Source organism: Pygocentrus nattereri, chromosome 28, assembly GCF_015220715.1.
Source record: "Pygocentrus nattereri isolate fPygNat1 chromosome 28, fPygNat1.pri, whole genome shotgun sequence".
NCBI lineage: Eukaryota > Metazoa > Chordata > Actinopteri > Characiformes > Serrasalmidae > Pygocentrus > Pygocentrus nattereri.
Genome location: NC_051238.1, coordinates 914,606 through 939,201, shown reverse-complemented (window position 1 = coordinate 939,201; position 24,596 = coordinate 914,606). Strand labels below are relative to the sequence as shown.

The 24,596-nt window shown below is 43.9% G+C and overlaps 1 protein-coding gene across 2 annotated transcripts in view; it reads right to left on the bottom strand.

Moving 5' to 3' along the window:
• Window positions 1-1,152: 1,152 nt before the first annotated feature.
• LOC108413360 (SAP30 binding protein) overlaps window positions 1,153-24,596 on the bottom strand; it is a 30,323-nt gene continuing 6,879 nt past the window's right edge. For both annotated transcript variants that reach the window (XM_017685838.2, XM_037535671.1), the window contains 8 exons: window positions 20,692-20,734; window positions 10,110-10,198; window positions 2,939-3,030; window positions 2,793-2,853; window positions 2,664-2,715; window positions 2,329-2,387; window positions 2,117-2,201; window positions 1,153-1,802 (listed from right to left, as the gene is read on the bottom strand). In XM_017685838.2, coding sequence (XP_017541327.1) covers window positions 1,621-1,802; window positions 2,117-2,201; window positions 2,329-2,387; window positions 2,664-2,715; window positions 2,793-2,853; window positions 2,939-3,030; window positions 10,110-10,198; window positions 20,692-20,734 — 663 coding nt within the window. In that variant the 3' untranslated portion in view covers window positions 1,153-1,620. The remainder of the gene's footprint in view (window positions 1,803-2,116; window positions 2,202-2,328; window positions 2,388-2,663; window positions 2,716-2,792; window positions 2,854-2,938; window positions 3,031-10,109; window positions 10,199-20,691; window positions 20,735-24,596) is intronic.

Sequence of the window (24,596 nt, the reverse complement as noted above, 5' to 3'; positions counted from 1 at the left end):
TTCTTAAAGTTAAAGTTTCTTTAGTAAAGACAATGGGCTCCATTCACCAACCGTTCTTAAGAAGAAAAAGAAAAGACTGACTCACCAGTGTTCTCTCATGTGGGGTTTGTTCTTAGATAAGAACAAAATCTACACACACTCAAGAGCACAAAGGTGAGAACAGTTCTGCACTTTAAGAACACGTCATGAATCAGACGCAGACTTTTCTCAGGACCTTCATCAACAACAAACTTAAGAAGATACTGTAGAACGAGGCCCATTGGTTCAGTATAGAACCATAAACACTTAAAGAACCATTTTCATGCTTTAAATGGTTCTTTGCATGGTAAACTGATTCTCCATATTGATGGCGAATGTGCTGCATGGGGTTCTATGTAGATGCTGAAAAGGGTCCTTCTATTGTATAGCTTGACATCGTAACATTAGCAGAACCCTGTTTGGTGCTATAAACGGGTCTACAGAGTCAGAGTAATCAGATTTCTGCTTTACAGCCAGCCAATAAACTCACGGAATCAGATGGGACATAAATATAACGCAAAACTCAAACTTCATGAACATCTTTTTAACACATTGAGTAACTTTAGCTGAAAATACACTATATTTCCAAAGGTTTTCACTCACCCATCCAAATCATTGAATTCAGGTGTTCCAGTCACTTCCATGGCCACAGGTGTATAAATCCAAGTCCCTAGGCCTGCAGACTGCTTCTACAGACATTAGTGAAAGAACTCGGTGACCTGCTCTGTAACTTTACATGGTCTGACTCTTCGTGGCCAAGTTGCTGTGGTTCCTAAATGCTTCCACTCTTCAATGATACACTCACAGGTGATCGTGGAAACTCAAGGATGGACGAAATTCAACAAACTGACTTGTTGCAATGGTGGGGTTACAGAACCCCGCTGGAATGGTGGGGTTACAGAACCCCGCTGGAATGGTGGGGTTACAGAACCCCGCTGGAATTCAGTCTTTCACTAATGTGTATAAAGGCAGGCTGCATGGCTAGGTGCTTGATTTTATACACCTGTGGTAATGAGACTGAATGAAACACCTGAATTCAGTGAATACCAGGTGTGTCCATATAGTGTATATACAAAATCCTGCACATACAGATGAAATCAGCTTCTGAAAGTGCAAGAACAGAAAATTCAGATCTACAACAATGCAAAACATTTATTTCTGGCATGAGCAGTTGTGAAAAAGCCACTGAATCAGCTTGTCTCAATATGTACACATGAATAATCACCTGTGAAGGGTAAACAAAAACTTCTGAGAGCACAAAAATACCTGCTAAAAGAAATCTTCACTGCGCTGGTTCGACAATCTGTAATAAGAATTTAAAGCAACTTTTGTGTTTTGCTTCCTAAAGCTGTTTCTGAGCAACATAAATACACTTAAAATGGGCTCAAACTGAACACGATCCGTGCAGAGAGACAACAAATGGCGTAAATTAAACTGCCCAAGTTGTATAAAATTTCTGACAGACGTCAGGAGGGCGTTCCCTCCAGTGTTTGAAATCGGAGGTTCTTGAAACTCGCCCGGTGAATAGAATCAGTAGTTCGCGGAAAATAAGTCCCGAATCTGTAAGAGGCTCCCGTGAAGCTCAGGTGAGCTCCAGGTGCGTCACTGCTTGGCCTTTTTCAGGATGGTGCCTACGGCGGAGATGACGGTGGTCTTGGTACCGCTGGCTGTGGTGGTGACAGAGACCACCCCGGGGAGAGTAGCTGTGGTGGTGAGGAGTGCAGGCTGAGCCAGAGTCACCGGAACCGCAGAGTCCCACTTACTCTTCCTCTTCTGAGCCTCGGCTGAGAGATGCACACAGAAACATACAATCAAACCGCAGCACTAATCAGTTTATTAATAAAGGGTCTTTAGTGAATGAAGAAGATCTGCAGCCATCAGACACTTTAATTTCTCAATATTCTATTTATTATTTACCTTCCCGCTTAAAAAAGATGCTTCATCATTCTTAAGAGCTTAACTGCTTGTCCATTTATACAATCCTAGAATCGTCACTCCTGGGCTGCGTGTAAACATCCAAGCATGGAGTTTGCAGCTCATAGGACCTTCAACTTCCAAAAAAACCCAAACCAAAGCAAAAAAGAAAAACAAAGTGTACCTGAAGACGTGGCGGTGGTCGTGTTGGTGGTCACCGTGGCCGCGTTCGTTGTGTTGCCTTTCTTTGTTCCTGTTACAAATTCAATCTAAAAACAAAAGCATACATGCAAACATAAATCATCACAAACACAAATTTTTGCCAAATGTTGAGACAGAAAGTAATTAAAAGCTCTGTTCTGCCATAAAAACAGTGGTGTGCCTCAGGGCTATCACCTTGGTCCTCTCCTTTTTGGCTTTTTCCAGTTTTTCCATCTCTACCTTCTGAGCTTTGGCTGTCGATAGAAACAAAAAGATAAACAGGATCAGTGTCTCCAACAGTTACATTTTATTTTTCGGTTTTAATTTCTTTATCTAACGGTATTCTGTTAGTCAAACATCTTCCTGTAGTTTAACTGAATGATTTTCCCCTTCTCATTTCGTTTGCATCACAAACTGCCTGCATTCATTTATTTACTTTTTAAAGAATGTTCCATAAATAAAATTAGTCATAAACCCACAGTAGACTAAAGCTTAGTTCAGAGTGATGAGTTCAGATGTACGTGTCTCACCTAATGCTTCGTAATATGAATCCTCAGCCCAACCGTGGGGGTCAAACATGTCCTACAGAGGGAAAAAAACACATTCAAATTAAAGTACTGATTAACACCGGTAATGCAAAAGGGTGGTCTTTGACTTACTTTTGGGTAGTTGGTGCCGAGCTCATCGATTCCACAGTACTGGATCAGTTTCTCGTAAATGCTGTAAAAAGGAAATGACACGTTCAGAATCTATAGAACCAATAAATCAGCTCTGCGCCCTAAATAAAACACAGTGAAAATCCCACCTCGGATTGCGGAATTCTTTCTTCTTCTGTATGTGGCTGTTTGTGTCGAAGTCCCCGTGAAGCTTCCGCTCGTAAAGTTTATAGATCTTTTCCTGATCAATCAAAGAAGTAACAACAAATCAGGTCACTTTTAATGAAACTGAACACGAACATTACGTTTTGTTTTCTTAGGAAATGCAGTACAGAGTGCTGGCTGACCAAATGCTCTTCTCATCCAGCAGGCCTACGAATACTTGTTTGTTGATTTTTGTTAATAGTAATTTATTTACAGAAAAAAAATGTAATTCATCATATTTTATCCTGTCTGCTGTTTTATAAAAGCCATAAGCCACTCAAGACTGTTGCAAGAGAAGCAAAAAATGTGTACATATTAATTACTTTTATTATTATTAATCTCTTCAACTCCCTGGATCCACCGGTGATCAAAACATACTTCATAACGTTCATATTCCATAAGCTCCATTCAGAAGCTGGGCGTCGTGTGAGGCTGTAGCTCTTCTCTCCAGTCTAATAGACGGTGATGTCATTTTAAACCCTTATAATAAAAGAAGCTGAACTTTGTTTTTCTACTGAAAGTCGACCCGTTTTTCCCCAAATCTGGGCTCTAAACTATAAACAGACGGCGTCTCTTCAGTGATCTGCTCTGGAAACATCACTTTTAGAAAATAATAATATAAAGAGCGGCGGAGATTTTTGGCTTTCAGCAGTGAATTATAAGCATATAGTGGTATGTGGAGATCATAAAACGTGTTCTGTTCATTTGATGGGCTTTTACAAAAAATAAATCAAATAAAATACAAGTTAAAGTTTATTTCATGCAGTTACTGAATAATTTGCCTAATTTGGTCAGAAAAATTCAGACAGAACAGCCAAAACATACCCTGGAGAATAATATAGTTACGATAAATGTGTACATAATACTAATGGAGCACCTTTTACATATTAAAATGTGGAATTATTTCATAAGGAGGTGTAATTATAATATTATTACTAATTATATTAGTGTAATTACAGATATTTCTCATTTTAGTCAGTCATTTTTACCAAGTGCTCTTCTGCATCAGTAAAGATTCTGCCGCCCAAAAATAAGTTCAGGTTACACTAATCCTGTGTGGGTCGACGTCTTGGTAAATATGCCATCATATCCTGTGGAAATGGAGTTCCTTAAGTGGTCTTTGTGGCTAAAATCAGGCCAATCATGTAATATTACTTGTGTGTCTCAAGTGCAACTCAGAACATGTAAAAATGACAGAAAAACAATTTATTTTAAGGCGGTGAAGTTGACTGTTGTGCTAACGGTGACACTAATGACGCACTGCATTCACTGAAGAAACGCAAACTGTTAAAAGATATAATGAAGAAAACTTGAACTCCATTCATGGTGGAGGGAGACATGCAGGGCGCTGTGCGGCAAAATAGTCCCCAAAGAAAACTGATTATTCCAGATTTTCCACTGTTTTCCATCATCAACATTCCATATAAGCTCAGAAGACTCGTGTAGGTTCTCTGGTGGTTCTGGATAGTAAATAAAGTGTCTATATCTGTGTTGTAGTCATGGCGATGCCTGGTTCCCATCACCACCACTGTAAAGACATCCGAACCATTTCACACCAAACCGCTCCGAATCTCTCGGATTACACCTCACACACTGGATTATGGGGGATCTAAAAAAGAATGGATGGAATTCCCCTGTAAGTCCTGAATTTTAATGAAGTCGAGTACAATGAATGGAATCAGTGAAGAACAGGAGCCAGGCTGAGGATGTTTTGTGGACGCTGCTGTGCCACTGAGTCGAGCCTTTGTGCGAGTGAGATTCTAGACCCAGACGGTCATTTTTGACAACCAGATTCCAAAACGTGCTTGGAAACGTGCCATGAGGTGCGGTCACTCAGCCTCTTCCTGTCCGCTCACTCAAAAGTTTGGGGACAGTTTATTTTCGGGAAACTCAAACAACTTAAAGATGGTTCTTTGCATGGTGAAACGGTTCCTTTATTTGATGGAGAATGTTGTATGTGGTTCTATAGAGAATAGCACCAAAAAAGATTCTACTGTTTTTCACAAGCTTGACTTAACAATAGCAGAGCTTTTTTTTTTTTTAGGTTCGGCAACATGCGGCTCTTTTCCTGCCCTGTCGTGGCTCCACAGCTGAATCAGATCAGTAGGTAATAATAAAATAATCCTCCTCTACAGTAAAATAAAGCTCTGCTGATCCTTCAACTCAGTTTAACAGTAAATGATCTTAAACTGCAGCTAATGCAGCCCATAACTGCTAGTTCACAAAATATTTAAGACAAATATTGACAATTTGGAGACAAATTAACTTGCATTTGAAATCCATTACGTTATCAATTAAAATTTTGAAATTAGATTTTTTGACATTTGTGATTCAGAATCGTCCACGTCCGCATCACGATGCATCTAAGAATCGATTTTTTCACCCACCCCTATTTTACAGTGCACTGCACTACAGCCCCCAGCATGCACTGCAACGCAATGTGCGCTCTCTGACTCTCCTACCCAACAGCAGTCTATGGGACAGCGGTTAGACCTCAATTCTACAACAATTACATCACCAAACACACAAACTGCAGTTCAGCCAATACGAGCACTAAATGTCAGCTCAGCAGCTCAGAAACTGAGCCCAAGTCTTAATGAACCTGAAGCAAAGAAAGGAAGCCAGGAGTCCTGGTCAAGCAAACAGGTAGGTTTAAAAGACGGAGCTCCTGGGTACATACACATTATGGATATTTTAAGTATTCATATAATATTTCAAGGTCTACTACAAGCATCTGTATTTTACTGGTGAGGTTTTTGCGTATTGTGAATAAACAACAGTCAGATCGGTTTAAATTGATAAAAATGAAATAAAAATACAGGCATTGTTCGGCCCACGGATTTGCTGAGATTTTTTTAATATGGCCCTTTCAGGAGCGGACTTTGACACCCCTGGCTTAGAGGATACTTTTCGATCTACTCTAGTTAGTGTGGCTAAATTAAAAAATAAAATAGGCAGAAAAAGACCTGCCCCTTTGTATAACGATCATACTCGAGCTTTAAAACAGACTGCCAGACAACTAGAGCGAAATTGGCCTGACTAAACTAGAAGTGTTCCAATGAGCAATGAGTTGGAAATGAGCAGATCAGAGGGACAGTGAAGGTGGAGCAGTTTGGAGATAAAGCCAGAGAGGCCAGGTTGACATGGTTTGGACATGTGTTGAGGAGGAATAGTGGACATATTGGGCAAAGAATGTTGGAGATGGAGCTGCCGGGTAGAAGGAGAAGAGGTAGACCTCAGAGAAGGTTTATGGATGTAGTGAAGGTGGACATGGAGATGGTTGGTGTGAAAGTAGAGGAGGCAGTGGATAGGGCAAGATGGAGGCAGATGATCCGCTGTGGCGACCCCTAAAGGGAGCAGCCGAAAGAAGAAGAAACTAGAAGTGTTCCAGTCCGCCTGGAAAGAGAGGCTTATAGACTATAGAAGGGCACTTGCCACAGCACAGTCAGCCTCTCTCATAGAAAACAATGAGAATATTCTTAGATTACCATTTAGCACAATTTCTAAAATAACGGACAAACAGTCACCGAACCCTCAGATACTACTAGCCTATAGCAGCAATGATTTTATGAATTTTTTTAGTGATAAAATTGAACTAATCAGGAAAAATCAGAACGCAGTCTAACCAAACAAACCTATGCCTTATAATGCCAGGCTAAACCCTGAGAATATAACAATCATTACAGAGAGGCTGGAATCATTTACTTCAAGAAAATGAAGTAGTTGAAATTGTTTCCTCTGCAAGATCTTCTACTTGTTCGTTAGATCCGAGTCCTACAGGTTTACTCAAGGAAATTTTGCCAGAAATAACAAAGCCTATTCTGTCAATAATAAACTCCTCTTAGCCTTGGATACATCCCAAAAACTCTTAAATGAGCAGTAATTAGACCGCTGATTAAGAAAGCCGACCTCTACCCCTGAGAACTTATCAAACTATCTCGAATCGCCCCTTTATATCCAAGATCTTGGAAAAGCGGTAGCAAAACAATTAAGCTCCTATTTGCATAGGAATCATATACATGAAACATTTCAGTCTGGTTTTAGGCCACATCACAGTACAGAAACAGCACCAGTAAAAACTGTAAATGATCTTTTATTTTTCTCTGACAGAGGAAATGTGTCTTTGCTAGTCCTTGATCTCAGTGCGGCATTTGACACAATAGACCACTCTATCTTACTAGATAGACTAGAAAACCTTGTAGGGGTAACAGGAACAGCTCTTTCCTGGTTTCCATGACAGTTATAAATATCAGCCAAACCAGACGATAAACTAAAGCCAAAATAATCTGTTTTGTTTGTTTACAGTAAACAAAGACTTCTACATTGGAAAGTCATCATGTGCGATAATGTCACTAAATGAGGAATATATTAAAGATATTAAAAGCTTAAAACATTTTAAACATCTTTTCTACATTCTGATATGAAGTTTATTAGACTTAATGATTGTCATTTTATTATTACAGCACTAACGTATCCTGAAACTGTTATTCACACGGTTTTTTTTTTTCTTCCCTTTTTCAGTTTTGGCTGTCGGCCCAGCATGTCCTGAATTTCATTTTCAGCAGAGCGTGTTATTTTGGTGCATCACGGATATCTACAGTCATCTGCAAAAGTTTGGGCACCCCTCAGAAAAGAACACCAGCACATTTTAATCCAAAGCTACTGCTGAATTTATCATTCTGAGGGAAAAAATAAAACTAAATGTTAAAGGTTTACAGTAACTGTGTATTACAATATGCAAATAAATGCTGTGTGTCCAAGATGTGTTTCCTTATTTTCATTTCTAAAGTCGACAAAAAAAACAGTATAATCTGACGGAAGGTGCTGACAACTTTATATACATAAAGCACTACAATTAACATGCGTGACGTTTTCTTCTAAATAAACCTGGTGATGCTTTAATATACAACAAATAAAACATGACCAGTGGAATTAAAAACTAGGCGTTCCCAAACTCTGACGATAACATCCTCTCTGGGCATGACTGTAACTGACGTGTTAAGATGGTTAAACACTCTAATCTCCAGCTACAGGTCCTGATCATGTCGGAGCTGCAGGAATGCAGAGCTGCAGGCGCCGGATATTCATCATCAATACAAACCTATAACTCAACCAACACCTAGAACACAGAGGAGAGAGAGAGCGAGCGAGCGAGAGAGCGAGAGCGAGCGAGAGAGAGAGAGAGAGAGAGAGAGAGAGAGAGAGAGAGAGAGAGAGCGAGCGAGCGAGAGAGAGCGAGCGAGAGAGAGAGAGCGAGCGAGAGAGAGCGAGAGAGAGAGCGAGAGAGCGAGCGAGAGAGAGCGAGAGAGAGAGCGAGAGAGCGAGCGAGAGAGAGCGAGAGAGAGAGCGAGAGAGAGCGAGAGAGAGAGCGAGAGAGAGCGAGAGAGAGAGCGAGAGAGAGAGCGAGAGAGAGAGAGAGAGAGAGAGAGAGAGAGAGAGAGAGAGAGAGAGAGAGAGAGAGAGAGAGAGAGAGAGAGAGAGACCAACTAACCCAGGAGCCACAACCCGGACGTTCAGAAGAGCCATTTTGTCCTTTCAACAAAAAAAATCGCCTCACATTAATGTCCATTTTACCGTCTTGGCTGTAACTGTGTTAATGTCCTACTAGAGAATAAAACACATAAAATACACAAAAACTCGGACTCACTTTGCTCTGATTTAATCTTCAGCTCAGCTACAGCTGCTTCTCTCACATCTCCAGCAGGAAACTTTTCCCCATAAGCAGAACAGTTTGTGTAAAACGTCCCTCACCGTTCGATTTTTTCCGAGGCTGAAGTCGCATCTCATTCTCCAGCTTCTTGTTCGAATGTTCTCATTTCACCTTAAATGGTCCCTGAGGCATCAGAATGTATCTGCTATACTATTTAAGGTGGAACAGGAGAATTCGAACAAGAATCTGGGGAAGGAGAAGCGACTTCAGCTTCGTGACTTTTTCAGTTTCTGGTTGCAGATTAAACGTATCAGGAAACCAGCCGGACTGATTATAAACACAAGTAAGTCCATTAACCCCCAAATTATCAATGTTCTTCTTAAATCTCTCTTTGAGGTTTCATGAGCTACTAGCTGGGCGAGACTGTTGTCTGCGTTGCTATAGTGACCAGTCGTCTGCGCTGATCTTCAGGGTTAAAGGGTGAATCAGCAGTTCTACATTAACTCCAGGGTTTAAGACCATTTACTGTTAAACTGTGTTGAAGGATCAGCAGAGCTTTATTTTAAAGGAGTACTGTAAACTGACAATGTTTTTCTATTGGGAAAATTACTTAATCATAGCACCTTTTAATGAAAGCTGCTGGTGGGTTTGGTGTGTGGGCCTGCAACGAAAAAATCCTAGAGGAAAAACACTGAATTAACGTGATGTAATATCTCCCTAAAGTCAGAGTGTAACAGCTCTGTTACAGCATACAGGAAAGGATATCAGCCCACTGATCTGATTGATTTCAGTTCTGAACAGCAGAATGATAAAGTGCAGGTTTAAACTGCTCAGAGAAATACAGCCAAATAAAACAGCAGCGCTGTGGAGGTGTGGAGTAGGAGGAGAGAAGCGGAATAGGTTTAGGAGTTGGCGTTAGTCACTCAGAGTGTGAATCCATCAGATGATGAAAGAGTGAGGACTAAAAACAACAGATACATCATCAGAGAACATCAGACTCAAGCTTCTACAAGTAGAACTCAAATTGCATGTTGATTTTCTAAGTGAAAATGCATAAAATTAGAGATGTCGGCATAATTAATTGGTTAAGATAGGTGGTAAACAGGGTGGTTCTGAGTGGTTTGGTGTGAAACGCTCTGTTCTAGATAAACTTACTGAGTCAGAACTCTTCACAGTGGTGGTGATAGGAACCAGACGTCCCTCTAAAAGCTCCTCACAGAAAGTTCCTACATGAAATGGTTAGAATTCACTGCCTGATGACTGAGACGCTGTTTTATGAGAGTTTAGATAGTAAATAAAATGTCTATATCTGTGGTGTTGTCATGCTGACGCCTGGTTCCCATCACCACCACTGTAAAGATGTCTGAGTCAGTAAGCACCTCTGAAATGAAGAAAAGTGGATCAGTCCAACCCCCTAGACGCCTTTAATTAAGTTGCAAAAGATGAGTAGGCAGGTAAATACACACCTGTAGATGGCTGGAGCAGCGCCCAGGTGGTTCTGTAGGGATCCGGATCTCTTCAGGAGACATGTTCCTTACTTTCTCTGAAAACTGGGCTGGTAAGACAAAAGCAGACGAGAGACAATTAAAATTCAGCCTTTAAAAAAACGAATATCTGGACTTAATAATGTGACCGAATGTGCAAAGCCTTTATACTGTAGTACAAACACTAACAGATTAAATGTAATTGTTTAATTGACACTGATCTGATGAACGTATTCACAGATACACGTTTTCTACAAAGCAAACTGTTCACAATAACACATTGTTTGTTTATCCAATTCCTATTGCAACAAAAATGCTGATCGCTAGCATCTCTATGGGAATCAGTATATAATGTTAGCACCAAGCCAACCAACATGTACTTTCACTGCTCCACACTGGATTTAATGCTGCTTATAGCAGCTTTACAAAAACAAACGCATCTGAGCTGATAAGACGTTCGTCCCAGGCTCGCCCCTCGTTCGATGCGCATGTCAGCTCTATTGTTACAATTTCCTTTTCCCCCTGCGTAATATCGCCAGAATTAGACCGCGTCTTTTCCATTCTGCTGCTGAATGTGTTACTTAGGCGGTCACCTCTATACGCCTGGACTACCGAAATGTCTGGGTTAGACTCATCTTTGTCTGCAGAGTTTCCCAGCTGCCAGGAGCGTTATTCGTTTTGCGGTTATTCCTTTTTTTTCCCCCAATTACTCTGAGGCCTGAAGTCTTGCTGTGCAAATACCAAGTCTCTCTAAATTTTGGATATCCATGTGTTTGAACAGAACATAACTGTGTCCGGCTGCAGGGAAATCCAGTACAACATAGCATTTTTGCTTTATCAGCATTTTGTGGGAATATTTCTACATAATATCCATAGACAAGAATTCTTTTTACTGCCCAGATACTGACTCCTACCTGTGCTGCTGTCTTTGTGATTAATGAGAACTGTAAGTGATACTTTTTGATCCCGCAACCGGGGAAATTCCACCTCCGCATTTAACCCATCCGTGAAGTGAAACACCACATACACACTGGTGAACACACACACACTAGGGGCCAGTGAGCACACTTGCCCGGAGCGGTGGGCAGCCCTATCCACGGCACCCAGGGAGCAGTTGGGGGTTAGGTGTCTTGCTCAGTCATGAACTGTTGGCCCTGGGGATCGAACCGGCAACCTTCCGGTCACAGGCCCAGCTCCCTAACCTCCAGCCCACGACTGCCCTAAAAGCCGCATGTCTACTAATGTGTCTCTCTGTGATATAACACTGCTTTTAGAAACTCCCCAACACATTATTTTTAAACAAAATATTAATTATTAAAGGGAATCTATTACACTCATTCCATTATTATAATTTTATTTAGGGGGTCTTGGAGTCATCCGTTCGTTCATCCGGGAGGGACTCGGAGAAGAGCCGCTGCTTCTCCACGTCGAGAGGAGCCAGCTGAGGTGGTTCGGGCATCTGGTTAGGATGCCTCCTGGACGCCTCCCTTGGGAGGTGTCACAGGCAAGTCCACCGGGGAGGAGACCCCAGGGAAGACCCAGGACACGCTGGCGTGACTATATCGCCCAGCTGGCCTGGGAGCGCTTCGGAATCCCTCCCAGGGAGCTAGTGGAAGTGGCTGGGGAAAGGGAGGTCTGGGCCTCATTGCTCAGGATGCTGCCTCCGCGACCCGAACCCCGGAGAAGCGGAAGATGGATGGATGGATGGATGGATGGAGGGTCTTGGAGTCGATTTAAACACTGTTTTCCCTCATACTATTCATCTCCAATCACTCTCTGTCTAAAAAAACACTCCATTAGAGCTCCTGTGTCTTTAAGCCCCGCCTCCCGATGAGCCCAGTGTGCTCTGATTGGGCAGTTCGCCCACTCTGTTCTGACTGGTCAACCACCAGAGCAGCATCCAGCTACAAATTCTTCTACACCGCTTTGGCTGGTTTTCCAGCGCCATTGGTTCTGCCGTATCAGTTTTATCCAGAGTGGATCCCGAAAGTCCGGTAGAACAAGCTGACAGAGCCGATCCACCTTTGAGAGCTGGAGCGGAGCAGGACATTTCAGAGTGGGAAGCTTTTACTCTGCATCTCTGTGTGAGGGGGCGGAGCTCGCCAGTAGGCGGGCAGTACAGACTGTGTTACGAGATGATGTCATCTTGTAACAAAGGAAAAGGGCAGGAATTCCAACAAGGCGTTTCAGGCAGCTGAGAAAAGTAGGTTCTGGAGGTAACTTTGAGCTTTGTGACCCAAGAAGCTACATAACACACTAATGGACAGAGAAAAACAGCATAACAGGTTCACATTAATAGCATTAAAACAAACACAGTAATTATCATCACTCAATTTCTAAAGTTTTTGATGTAGTTTTTTTCGGGTAAACCTCGGCCAAAACGGTCCGTTGCCACGGTATGGTATCGCGAAGTTGCTGACGAGATCCTTATAAAAGGCTTTAACATCTCTCTACTTTATCTCTTTCCTAGTAAACTCTCTGAAAGCCTCTGCAAGGTTTGTTATTATTAAGTCTATTTTTATTGTTTTGAAACACAAAAATATCGATCAAAGTTAATAAAAACATCACTCTGCCGAAAAATGTGCATTTATTAGTGACACTGGCTGTTCACACTGCACACATTCTGCAGTTTTACATCCGTAAATAACTCCTGGCCTCTGTTTGGTCATTTTTTACCAAAACCTTTGACCTTCAGGGGCTTTAAAACACTCCCACTCCTTCTGGAGTCCTTCCAGGACCTCAGAGCTTCTACTGAACAAATTCCTCAGCAGTGGAATGTGCTGCTGAGTGTGTCTGTGGCTGGTTGGAACAGGTCACTGCCGAATTTCCTCTGACTTTCCCTCTTTTCTCTCTCTCTCTCTCTCTCTCTGTTATTCTGGGCAAGTCTGAGGCAGTAAACTGCGCTCGCAGGGCAGGGCCGGGTGTGGCAGAGCAGATCTGGCCGTCGGCCCAGAAAGAGGGGAAAAAACCCACAGACACGAACATGTGAAGAAGAAAACAAGCCCTGCAGCTATAAAACCTGCCGAGGTGAACGAGCAGCACGGTGAGAAAGAAGCGGGTGAACATTTGGAAAGTTATTTTCACCATTTTAAACAATTCTCAACGACTGTGAAGGTGTACAATTACGAAAAAAACAAGTATTTAACCTTCACTTTAGGTCGGAATATTGGGAATTTGGAATATTCATCTGTTATAAACCCTGTGAGGATGTATGTCATGCCAACAACACGATCACATCTAATAATAAAACGATCGAAAAGTTTTATACCTCATCAGTTTCATCTTGCTGTATCTTTACGACCAAACTCAAAAATACTTGAAGTTAACGAGCAAAACTATTAATCAATATAATTTATAACACCAATAATCAGAATAAAACAACAACACTAATAATGTGTGCAGTACAAAAGTGGATGGACTTTATGCAACTAACAGACGTAGCGCTTTCGTTTCCTACTACTGCCCGTTTTAATACAACGCTTAAATGTGTTATTTTAAAAAAATTATCACAAAACAATCGTTTTACTGTCTAAAAAATACTAAGATGTTTTGTTCATTTAATTCTTTCCAGTGATTGTAATTTTAAAACTATAAAGTTCGCTCAGTATTGGCTCCCTAACAAAACATAACTTACGTCAGGCTTCATATAAATGACATTTATACAACAGTTCCGGCCACGCGAGCTGATTGGTTGAGAGGCGTTCTAACTGTACTGTTATTTCACCAGAACATCACGGGTTCATCACAAACACTATCACTTCGCTGAGATGCTGTTACTAGGCAATGACTGACAGCTGCCAGAGACGCTCAAGCCCTTTGAACGTTTTTACTTCTTACTTTGCCCCAAACAGAAAACGGACACTGTTTGATCACATCTAACCGACAGCCAATTTGGTCCGACTCTTAAGACGAGACGACACTAAATTCCCAAACTGTCATCACCACTGAGCAGCTTTTCAGTCGGCAGCTGTGACAGAAGAACAGCTGAACAACCTGGAATCAGCCAGAAATGAACCCAACACTATTCGCCAAACTAAACGGGCTGTAAGAAGCTTTACAGACCGGCTGGAACAAAACAACATTAATACTGATCTGGAGAAACTGACCAAACTGAGCTGAACCTGATATTGGGTCAGTTTTACGGCTCAGTCTGATTTGGTCCGACTCTGAAGATCAGACTCGTCTGACGAATGGTGTTGGGTTCATTTCTGGCTGATTCCAGGTTGTTCAGCTGTTCTTCTGTCACAGCTGCCGACTGAAAAGCTGCTCAGTGGTGACGACAGTTTGGGAATTTAGTGTAAGCAGCTGGAGAACGAACTGCCGGCTGTGCAGCGAGTGGGCGGAGCTCGTTACTCTGACGTAGCACCAAGCTGCTCGTTAAGGAGCTCTAATTAGGAGGAAGGAGCTGAACATTAAAACATATTAAACGCCGCGTTCACGGCCAGTTTATTCATTTCTTACTGTATTTATTTAACTGCTGTATTAAAGCAGTAGAGCACTCCAGGAGTGAGTTATCACCAATAACATCACGGCTGAGATGATCTACAGCCACCAAATTACAGCTGTGATGATATTCTGTGATAACACACTCCCTCTCGGGTTCTACTGCTTAAGTAAATGAGAAGATGGTAGGCTGGTGCTTGATTTCACGCACCAACGCTGATTCGTGCTCAAATCTCTGCTTGCTTTCAATGTCGTGCAAAAGATTAATCAATCAGCCGCAGAGTAATTCGCATATCAGTCAGATCTACATTTCTATTTTCATGCAACTTGGATGATTGAGCACCAAATAGCTCTTAAAGTGTTTGGGATTTCAACAAACTAGCGCTACAAAAGATGAATATTTTTCATTCAGTTGCTTTTGTGGCCTCCACTCATCTTCGCTTGGGACTCCACCTCCACTGGATGCTCCTTTTACACCTGAGCGTGACTGCGAGATACGCACATTTATGATACCAAGATCAAACATTAAATGTCTCGTCTTTGTGCTGCTTTGTGTTTCTGTGCGCTGTGGTGTCCAAACTGCTGGTCAGCAAGGATCACAGTGATGCAGCTCTGCGTCCGTTCTGTGAGGCTGTATGAGTCAGAGGAGGAAAAGCTCGGAGTTGTGTGGAGATGTTTTTTTCCGTCAGGCCGATCAAGCAACTCGGAGAGTCATTTTACTGGCATCTTCAACTCCTTGCCAACAGTGCTCCCACCCAGAGGGGCATTGCCATTGGTCACCACCAGCAAAACAAAGAGAGTTCCCACTGAACAGCGGCACCATCACGGCAAAACAGCAGTTACACTGGAAACTGAAGAAGCTACTGATCACAAACACAAACAGCCCAATGAACAGAGCATGCAGAAATTATTTTTCCCCAACATTTCTGCTGAATTTCATTAAGATCAGGGCTGGGCAATATGACAATATATATCATTATTATGATAAATTAAGACTCAGTTCAATCATGTTTATCGTCAGTGTTTGTAGACACTAACCGACTGCATGTCTCATTATAAAGAGAGTAAAATGAATCCGATTAACTGGATTTAGTGACTAATACTGAATAAAAATCACTGTGTTCAGTTTTTTTCTGATATCTGAAAATATATATACACTGTGACTTACTGTTTATAGTGTAATTTAGTTGAAATACTGCAATATATTATTTTTGTCACATCATCTACCAGTTAAAATGTAAACAAAGATATTCAGAGTGGTTTGATGTGGAAATTGTCCGAGTCAGAGCTGTTCACAGTGGTGGTGATGGGAACCAGACGTCCCCCTCTAAAAGCTCCTCACAGAAAGTTCCTACATGAACTGGTTCTGAATTCACTGCTTGATGACTGAGACGCTGTTTTATGAGAGTTTAGAGAACTTCAACTCCATTCATGGTGGAGGGAGACATGCAGGGCGCTGTGTGGCAAAATAGTCCCCAAAGAAAACTGATTATTCCAGATTTTCCACTATTTTCCATCATCAACATTCCATATAAACTCAGAAGACTCGTGTAGGTTCTCTGGTGGTTCTGGATAGTAAATAAAGTGTCTATATCTGTGTTGTAGTCATGGTGACGCCTGGTTCCTATCACCACCACTGTAAAGACGTCTGAACCACTTCACACCAAACCCTCTGAACCTCTGTTTACATAGTACATAGACACAGAGTTATGGGGGAATTTTGGAAAATGGGTGCAGTGGTACTGATACAGTAGTATCAGCACTGTAGAGTTTTTTTTCCTAGTTTTCCTCTTTTCTCTGGTTTCTGAGGAATGCTGGTGATGAAAAGGAGTCTGTTTGGAGTCGTTGTGTAAGAGACTCTCCCTCTTCTCTCCTTTTTACTCTTTTTTATTAAAATGTCAGCGGCAGACTCTTAAAGATCAGCTTTGTCCTCAAACACAAAAGAGCTGCAGGGGGAGGAGAAGGGCGTGCTCTGCCCTGAGAGAGAGAGAGAGAGAGAGAGAGAGAGAGAGAGAGAGAGAGAGAGAGAGAGAGAGAGAGAGAAGAAGAGTCACAGAGAGAGACAGACACAGAGAGAGGGGGAGAGAGAGACACAGAGAGAGGGGGAGAGAGAGACACAGAGAGAGGGGGAGAGAGAGACACAGAGAGAGGGGGGAGAGAGAGACACAGAGAGAGGGGGGAGAGAGAGACACAGAGAGAGGGTAGAGACAGACACAGAGAGAGGGGGAGAGAGACAGAGAGAGGGGGAGAGAGACAGAGAGAGGGGGAGAGAGACAGAGAAAGGGGGAGAGAGACAGAGAAAGGGGGAGAGAGAGGGAGACAGAGAGAGGGGGAGAGAGAGACACAGGGAGAGGGGGAGAGAGAGACACAGGGAGAGGGGGAGAGAGACACTGAGAGAAGGGGAGAGAGAGAGACACAGAGAGAGGGGGAGAGAGAGACACAGAGAGAGGGGGAGAGAGAGACAGAGAGAGGGGGAGAGAGAGACAGAGAGAGGGGGAGAGAGAGACAGAGAGAGGGGGATAGACAGACACAGAGAGGAGGGGATAGACAGACACAGAGAGAGGGGGATAGACAGACACAGAGAGAGGGGGATAGACAGACACAGAGAGAGGGGGATAGACAGACACAGAGAGAGGGGGATAGACAGAGAAAGGGGGGAGAGAGACAGAGAAAGGGGGAGAGAGAGGGAGACACAGAGAGAGGGAGACACAGGGAGAGGGGGAGAGAGAGACACAGGGAGAGGGGGAGAGAGACACTGAGAGAAGGGGAGAGAGAGAGACACAGAGAGAGGGGGAGAGAGAGACACAGAGAGAGGGGGAGAGAGAGACAGAGAGAGGGGGAGAGAGAGACAGAGAGAGGGGGAGAGAGAGACAGAGAGAGGAGGGGATAGACAGACACAGAGAGAGGGGGATAGACAGACACAGAGAGAGGGGGATAGACAGACACAGAGAGAGGGGGATAGACAGAGAAAGGGGGGAGAGAGACAGAGAAAGGGGGAGAGAGAGGGAGACACAGAGAGAGGGAGACACAGAGAGAGGGAGACACAGAGAGAGGGGGAGAGAGACAGAGAGAGGGGGAGAGAGAGACAGAGAGAAGGGGGAGAGACACAGAGAGAGGGGGAGAGGGAGACACAGAGACAGGGGGAGAGAGAGAGACACAGGGAGAGGGGGAGAGAGACACACACAGGGAGAGGGGGAGAGAGACAAAGAGAGAAGGGGAGAGAGAGAGACACAGAGAGAGGGGGAGAGAGAGACACAGGGAGAGGGGGAGAGAGAGACACAGGGAGAGGGGGAGAGAGAGACACAGGGAGAGGGGGAGAGAGAGACACAGAGAGAGGGAGAGAGAGAGACACAGAGAGAGGGAGAGAGAGAGACACAGAGAGAGGGAGAGAGAGAGACACAGAGAGAGGGGGAGAGAGAGACACAGAGAGAGGGAGAGAGAGAGACACAGAGAGAGGGGGAGAGACAGACACAGAGAGAGGGGGAGAGAGAGACACAGACACAGAGAGAGGGGGAGAGAGAGACACAGACACAGAGAGAGGGGGAGAGAGAGACACAGAGAGAGGGGGAGAGAGGGGGATAGACAGAGAAAGGGGGGAGAGAGACAGAGAAAGGGGGAGAGAGAGGGAGACACAGAGAGAGGGAGACACAGAGAGAGGGAGACACAGAGAGAGGGGGAGAGAGACAGAGAGAGGGGGAGAGAGAGACAGAGAGAAGGGGGAGAGACACAGAGAGAGGGGGAGAGGGAGACACAGAGACAGGGGGAGAGAGAGAGACACAGGGAGAGGGGGAGAGAGACACACACAGGGAGAGGGGGAGAGAGACAAAGAGAGAAGGGGAGAGAGAGAGACACAGAGAGAGGGGGAGAGAGAGACACAGGGAGAGGGGGAGAGAGAGACACAGGGAGAGGGGGAGAGAGAGACACAGGGAGAGGGGGAGAGAGAGACACAGAGAGAGGGAGAGAGAGAGACACAGAGAGAGGGGGAGAGAGAGACACAGAGAGAGGGAGAGAGAGAGACACAGAGAGAGGGGGAGAGACAGACACAGAGAGAGGGGGAGAGAGAGACACAGACACAGAGAGAGGGGGAGAGAGAGACACAGAGAGAGGGGGAGAGAGAGACACAGAGAGAGGGGGAGAGAGAGACACAGGCACAGAGAGAGGGGGAGAGAGACACAGGCACAGAGAGAGGGGGAGAGAGAGACACAGACACAGAGAGAGGGGGAGAGAGAGACACAGAGAGAGGGGGATAGCCAGACACAGAGAGAGGGGGAGAGAGAGACACAGAGAGAGGGGGATAGCCAGACACAGAGAGAGGGGGAGAGAGAGACACAGAGAGAGGGGGAGAGAGAGACACAGAGAGAGGGGGATAGCCAGACACAGAGAGAGGGGGAGAGAGAGACACAGAGAGAGGGGGAGAGAGAGACACAGAGAGAGGGGGAGAGAGAGACACAGAGAGAGGGGGAGAGAGAGACACAGAGAGAGGGGGATAGCCAGACACAGAGAGAGGGGGAGAGAGAGACACAGAGAGAGGGGGAGAGAGAGACACGGAGAGAGGGGGAGAGAGAGACACAGAGAGAGGGGGAGAGAGAGACACAGAGAGAGGGGGATAGCCAGACACAGAGAGAGGGGGAGAGAGAGACACAGAGAGAGGGGGAGAGAGAGACACAGAGAGAGGGGGAGAGAGAGAGACACAGAGAGAGGGGGAGAGAGAGAGAGACACAGAGAGAGGGGGAGAGAGAGAGAGACACAGAGAGAGGGGGAGAGAGAGACACAGAGAGAGGGGGAGAGAGAGAGACACAGAGAGAGGGGGAGAGAGAGACACAGAGAGAGGGGGAGAGAGAGACACAGAGAGAGGGGGAGAGAGAGACACAGAGAGAAGGGGAGAGAGAGAGACACAGAGAGAGGGGGATAGACAGACACAGAGAGAGGGGGAGAGAGAGACACAGAGAGAGGGGGAGAGAGAGACACAGAGAGAGGGGGAGAGAGAGACACAGAGAGAGGGGGAGAGAGAGACACAGAGGGAGGGGGAGAGAGAGAGACACATGCAGTAGTGCTGGTGTGTTGGTGTTAGATGGACTACAGTCTGTAACTGCAGAACTAAAGCATATACAGTAAGTGGAGCTGAGAAAATGGACAGTGAGTGTAGAAACAAGGAGGTGGTCATCATCAGTGGATATTAACATATACAGCAGAATAATTACATAAATGTATAATGTTATATTTTGTATTATATGTGTTAGTTTTTATTATATTGTTATTACAATGTAAAAGTTGTAGGATAGACTAAGATCACTAGACAGGATCTTTAATGCATGTTCCAGGTTTTGTGGTGCTAGATAATTTCATATCTCTGCTCAGAGGGAAACGATAAAGATCAAAACTGCTGCGTTATCATGACTGAAGGCGAGAGAAAAGTGGAGCTGTTTATCAGTTATTAATCCACCTGAAGCGCTAAAGTAAACAAACGCAACACTCATTTCCTGGACTCGTCACACACACTCACTCACTCTCACACACACACCCAGATTATATGACACACACACACACACACACACACACACCCACCCAGATTATATGACTGACACACACACACACACACCCACCCACCCAGATTATATGACACACACACACACCCACCCAGATTATATGACACACACACACACCCACCCAGATTATATGACACACACACACCCACCCAGATTATATGACTGACACACACCCACCCAGATTATATGACCGACACACACACCCACCCACCCAGATTATATGACACACACACACACACACCCACCCAGATTATATGACACACACACACCCACCCACCCAGATTATATGACTGACACACACACCCACCCACCCAGATTATATGACTGACACACACACACACCCACCCACCCAGATTATATGACTGATTGACACACACACACCCACCCACCCACCCAGATTATATGACTGACTGACACACACCCACCCAGATTATATGACTGACACACACACACAGACACATTATATGATACACACACACTAAGTCATTACTGAACACTAGATTACACAATCATATCATATTGTACTGAAATATTTCACATCTGGGTGTTAATTTAAAGAGCTTTATGTTACTCACCAACCAGCTCATTAGGATCCTTCCTCTCTCCCATCACGACATCCTGAAAAACACACAAACAAACAAACACACTCAAAACTGTGCACTCGTAACGCCACGCCTTCATACTTCACAACACTATCTGGTTTAACATCAATATATTTATTAGAGACCACCAAAAAATATATAATTAGAAAATAATAACAAAGAACAATAAAATCTGAAAATCAAACATTTAATTAACTCCTGAAGTGGCAATGAAAATGACCAACGGGTTGTTTGAGTTGTTTATCATCGTTATAGCAAAGCCGCTCTGGAGTTCAGCTATGGTGCATTTTGGGAACCATGAAAGATTCCATTGTCAGAATAAAACATCTTATATTTGATATTTAACAAGCCCTTAAAAATGAACCTTGTGGCCAAGCTGCGTCAGTTCTCCTCCACTTTCAGATACAATAAGAAACGCCTCGATTGCTTTTTGGTGTTCGGCCGAGGTCCTGAATACCGGCTTCAGTTCCGGTCACTGTAGTGATGATATTGATGTCTATTTAGACACTTTGATGGAAACAGCAGACGTAGAATTTAACCAGTAACAGTAACGAAGATCAAAGTCAGCTGTTCTTTCATCTGTTACTGTAAAGTCTGCACAGCAACCAGCATGAAAGCACTCAATTTATTACTGGTGTTTAGTCAACAATACGCATGATACTACACACAAATGGTGGTTCTTTAGTAAAGAAAATGGTTCTATAGAACCATGAACACTCAAAGAACCCTTTGTATGATTAAAGGGTTCTTTGCACTGTTAAATGGTTATTCAGATTCATTGAAAATATGTTGTATATGGTTCTACGTAGCACCAAAAAGGGTTCTTCTACTGTTACAACAACAGAAGAACTATTTTTGTCATTATATAGAACTCTTTTCAAAAAGATTTTATACAGAACCATCGACAGCACATTCTCCATCAATCTGAAAAACCCTGTTACAGTGCAAAGACCCCTTAATCAGACACCTAATCAGACACCTAACCCCCCCCACAACAATACTATATGAACCACCTGGAATGCCACAGCAACCACCGGGAAGCCATAGCAACCACCGGGAATGCTATATGAACCACCTGGGATACCATAGCAACCACCGGGAAGCCATAGCAACCACCGGGAATGCTATATGAACCACCTGGAATACCATAGCAACCACTGGGAATACCATAGCAACCACTGGGAATACCATTTGAACCACCTGGAATACCATAGCAACCACTGGGACTGCTGAACTCAGCTATTCCCAGCTTCTTGTTTAAATTTTCATGCTCCACCTTAAATGATGTAGCAGTTACCCTCTAGAGTTTCAGGCACCAGAACTTCTGGACTATTTAAGGTGGAATGGGAGGTGGAAAGTTAGCGAGCTAGTTACAGAGACATCAGCTAGTACTAGTGAATTTTTATGCTTATTATGAAGAAAACAACATTAAACTAAGACAATATGATGGTGTGGAGAAGGGGGCGTGGCTGAGCGTCGAATTCGGGATGGAGAAGCCGGTCCAGCTGAACCGGGCTAAGTAACTGATGATGCTCACCTGTGCCTTATAGTCATCACTTCCTTCAGTAGGCGGCAGAGCCCAGAGAGAGAAGGAGACCCCGTGAAGGCGCGAGAGCAGAAGCTAGCCGAGCCAAACCGACTGAGCAGAGCGAAGAGAAAGGCAAATGAAAAGTCCCCGCGAGTCGGGCTTGTTTTCGCAGGCTGAAAAGCAGAGTGTTATTTTCGTTTGAGAAGCTCTCTGCCTTCACCCCCGGCCCCCCGGCCCCCCGCTACCATCCAGAACCGTTACAGATGGCTATTGTAATTTCTAACCGAGAAAACTACCAAATTTGTGGGTTTCTTTGGTCTCTTGGGCTCCAACTTGCCTTTATTTTTTCCTCATAACCGTTTGGAGGACTAGGCAACCCTAACCCTTCAGCCCCACCCCTCCATCTCAACATGAATTAGGACACCCTACCCCTAGATGGATAGACAGATAGACAGACAGATGGATAGACAAGAACACAAAACGAAGGGGTAGGGCTGAGCGGTCGAGGCGAGGGGTGAGATGGGATTGGGCTGTAGAACCTTAAGCGAAACCCAAGCAACACTTGCGTTTCACTGAATTGCTGGTCTGTATCTCCCTCATCCTGCAATGAAGCATCAATGACATCCAGCTTTCAAACACTGGCACCTTGAAAGATTAACCCAATATGAGCACACACCCCTTACTCAGACTCCTCATTTCAGAAGAAACGCTGGTGTCTACAAACTTCTGGACATGTAGAAGGAACATTAACGTCCCCCCGGCTTCTGTCCACTGTCTCTAAACAGGGCACGCTCAGCTTTTACTTAGGAGTGGCACCGAAACAATGGGCACACAGAAGATTTAAAACGGCCCAGGCAGCAAAGAGTGAGAAATCAGCACTGGGTGGTCCACAAGCCAAAGGCCAGAAGGCCCCACAGGAGAGCTGCCGCATGGAAAAGCTTCAGAGATCATTTCACAGAGCAAGATTTCTCAGTTTAGCCAGATAACTTAAGCCCAAAGTCAAACCTGTCGGACAGTCCTCAACTTTGGGCTCAAGTTATCAGCATTCTTTAAAAGATGGTTCTTTGAGGCTTTAGTTAAAGGAATGGTTACATTTAGACTCTGCCTACCTCACCCCTGATTGGCTGAAACACCTTAACGAGGACACATTCCATCAACTGACTCTTAACGAGGCACACAGTAATTAGGATGATAATTAAGGATTAAAATTTTCTTTGAAATTTGTAGTGAAAACATTATTTCGCTAAACTAAACGTGCAAATTAAACCATTTTGTGGCCGCATTTTCACTAAACGAAAGATTGACCGCTTTTATATCAAAATCGCAATTTAAGAGCAACGGTCAACTCGAACTGCAAAGTCTAAAGAATTATAGCCTATCAAACTGGGGAAAATTAAGCCTCATAACGCAGAGCTTGGGAACGGCATGTAGGCGAGTTAGACCAATCAGAGACAGCCAGACCTGCTTGTGTTGTGACATCACTACCACAACTTACTGACTGTTTGGCAGACATTTAGGGCTCGAGACTCAAGCCAGAAAAAGAGGATATTCTGGTTGCTTTGGCTAAAATAAAAAAGCCTGAACCTACATTTATAGAAATGAATTGCCATTTAAATCGCAGTTGTGACAGTCAGAAAAATCGCAGCTAGATATTTTCCCCCAAATCGTTTGGCCCTAAAACAAACCCAAACATACATTTTATTTATCGGTCATAGGAACTCATCTTAATCAAACAGGCCTTAAACACTATTCATTTACCTGAAATTACATTTTACAAATTAAAAGCTCTAATGACCATTAAACTGTCCAATCGTGCTCGAGTGTATCCCCCTTTGTTGTGGGAAAGTAATGAAGTGCTGCAAAAACAACTGCCCCATAATGATGAAGTGGTGCGGGAAAAGAAAAGAAGAGAGAAAAGCAGTAAACGTCGGGCAGACTGTACACGGAGGAGAAGAAAGGAAAAAAAGCCATGAGCTGCTCGTTCTGAAACCCACAGCAGATCAGACGCTCTAGTGCAGATGGTCCAGACGCTGAGCAGACCCCCTCTATTCTCTGTGTGAGGAGCTGAAGCGTTAGACTGAATCGGGGAAACAGCAGAAAGAGCCGAGCCAATCAGACAGACTCGTTAAACTCCATTAATGAGGGTCTGAGAGAGACGGACAAGCAAACAGATCAAAAATTCCACAATACAGAAGCCACTAAGAAGATTCACCCTTTAAAGTGCAGTTCTAATGAATGACTTGACTGATTTTTAATAGTTTAACGTTATTCTTAACTTGGCGCTCTATATATACGGGAAATCTATGTAGTGCTCATAAGAAATGACACCACTGAAAATCAATTAGTAATT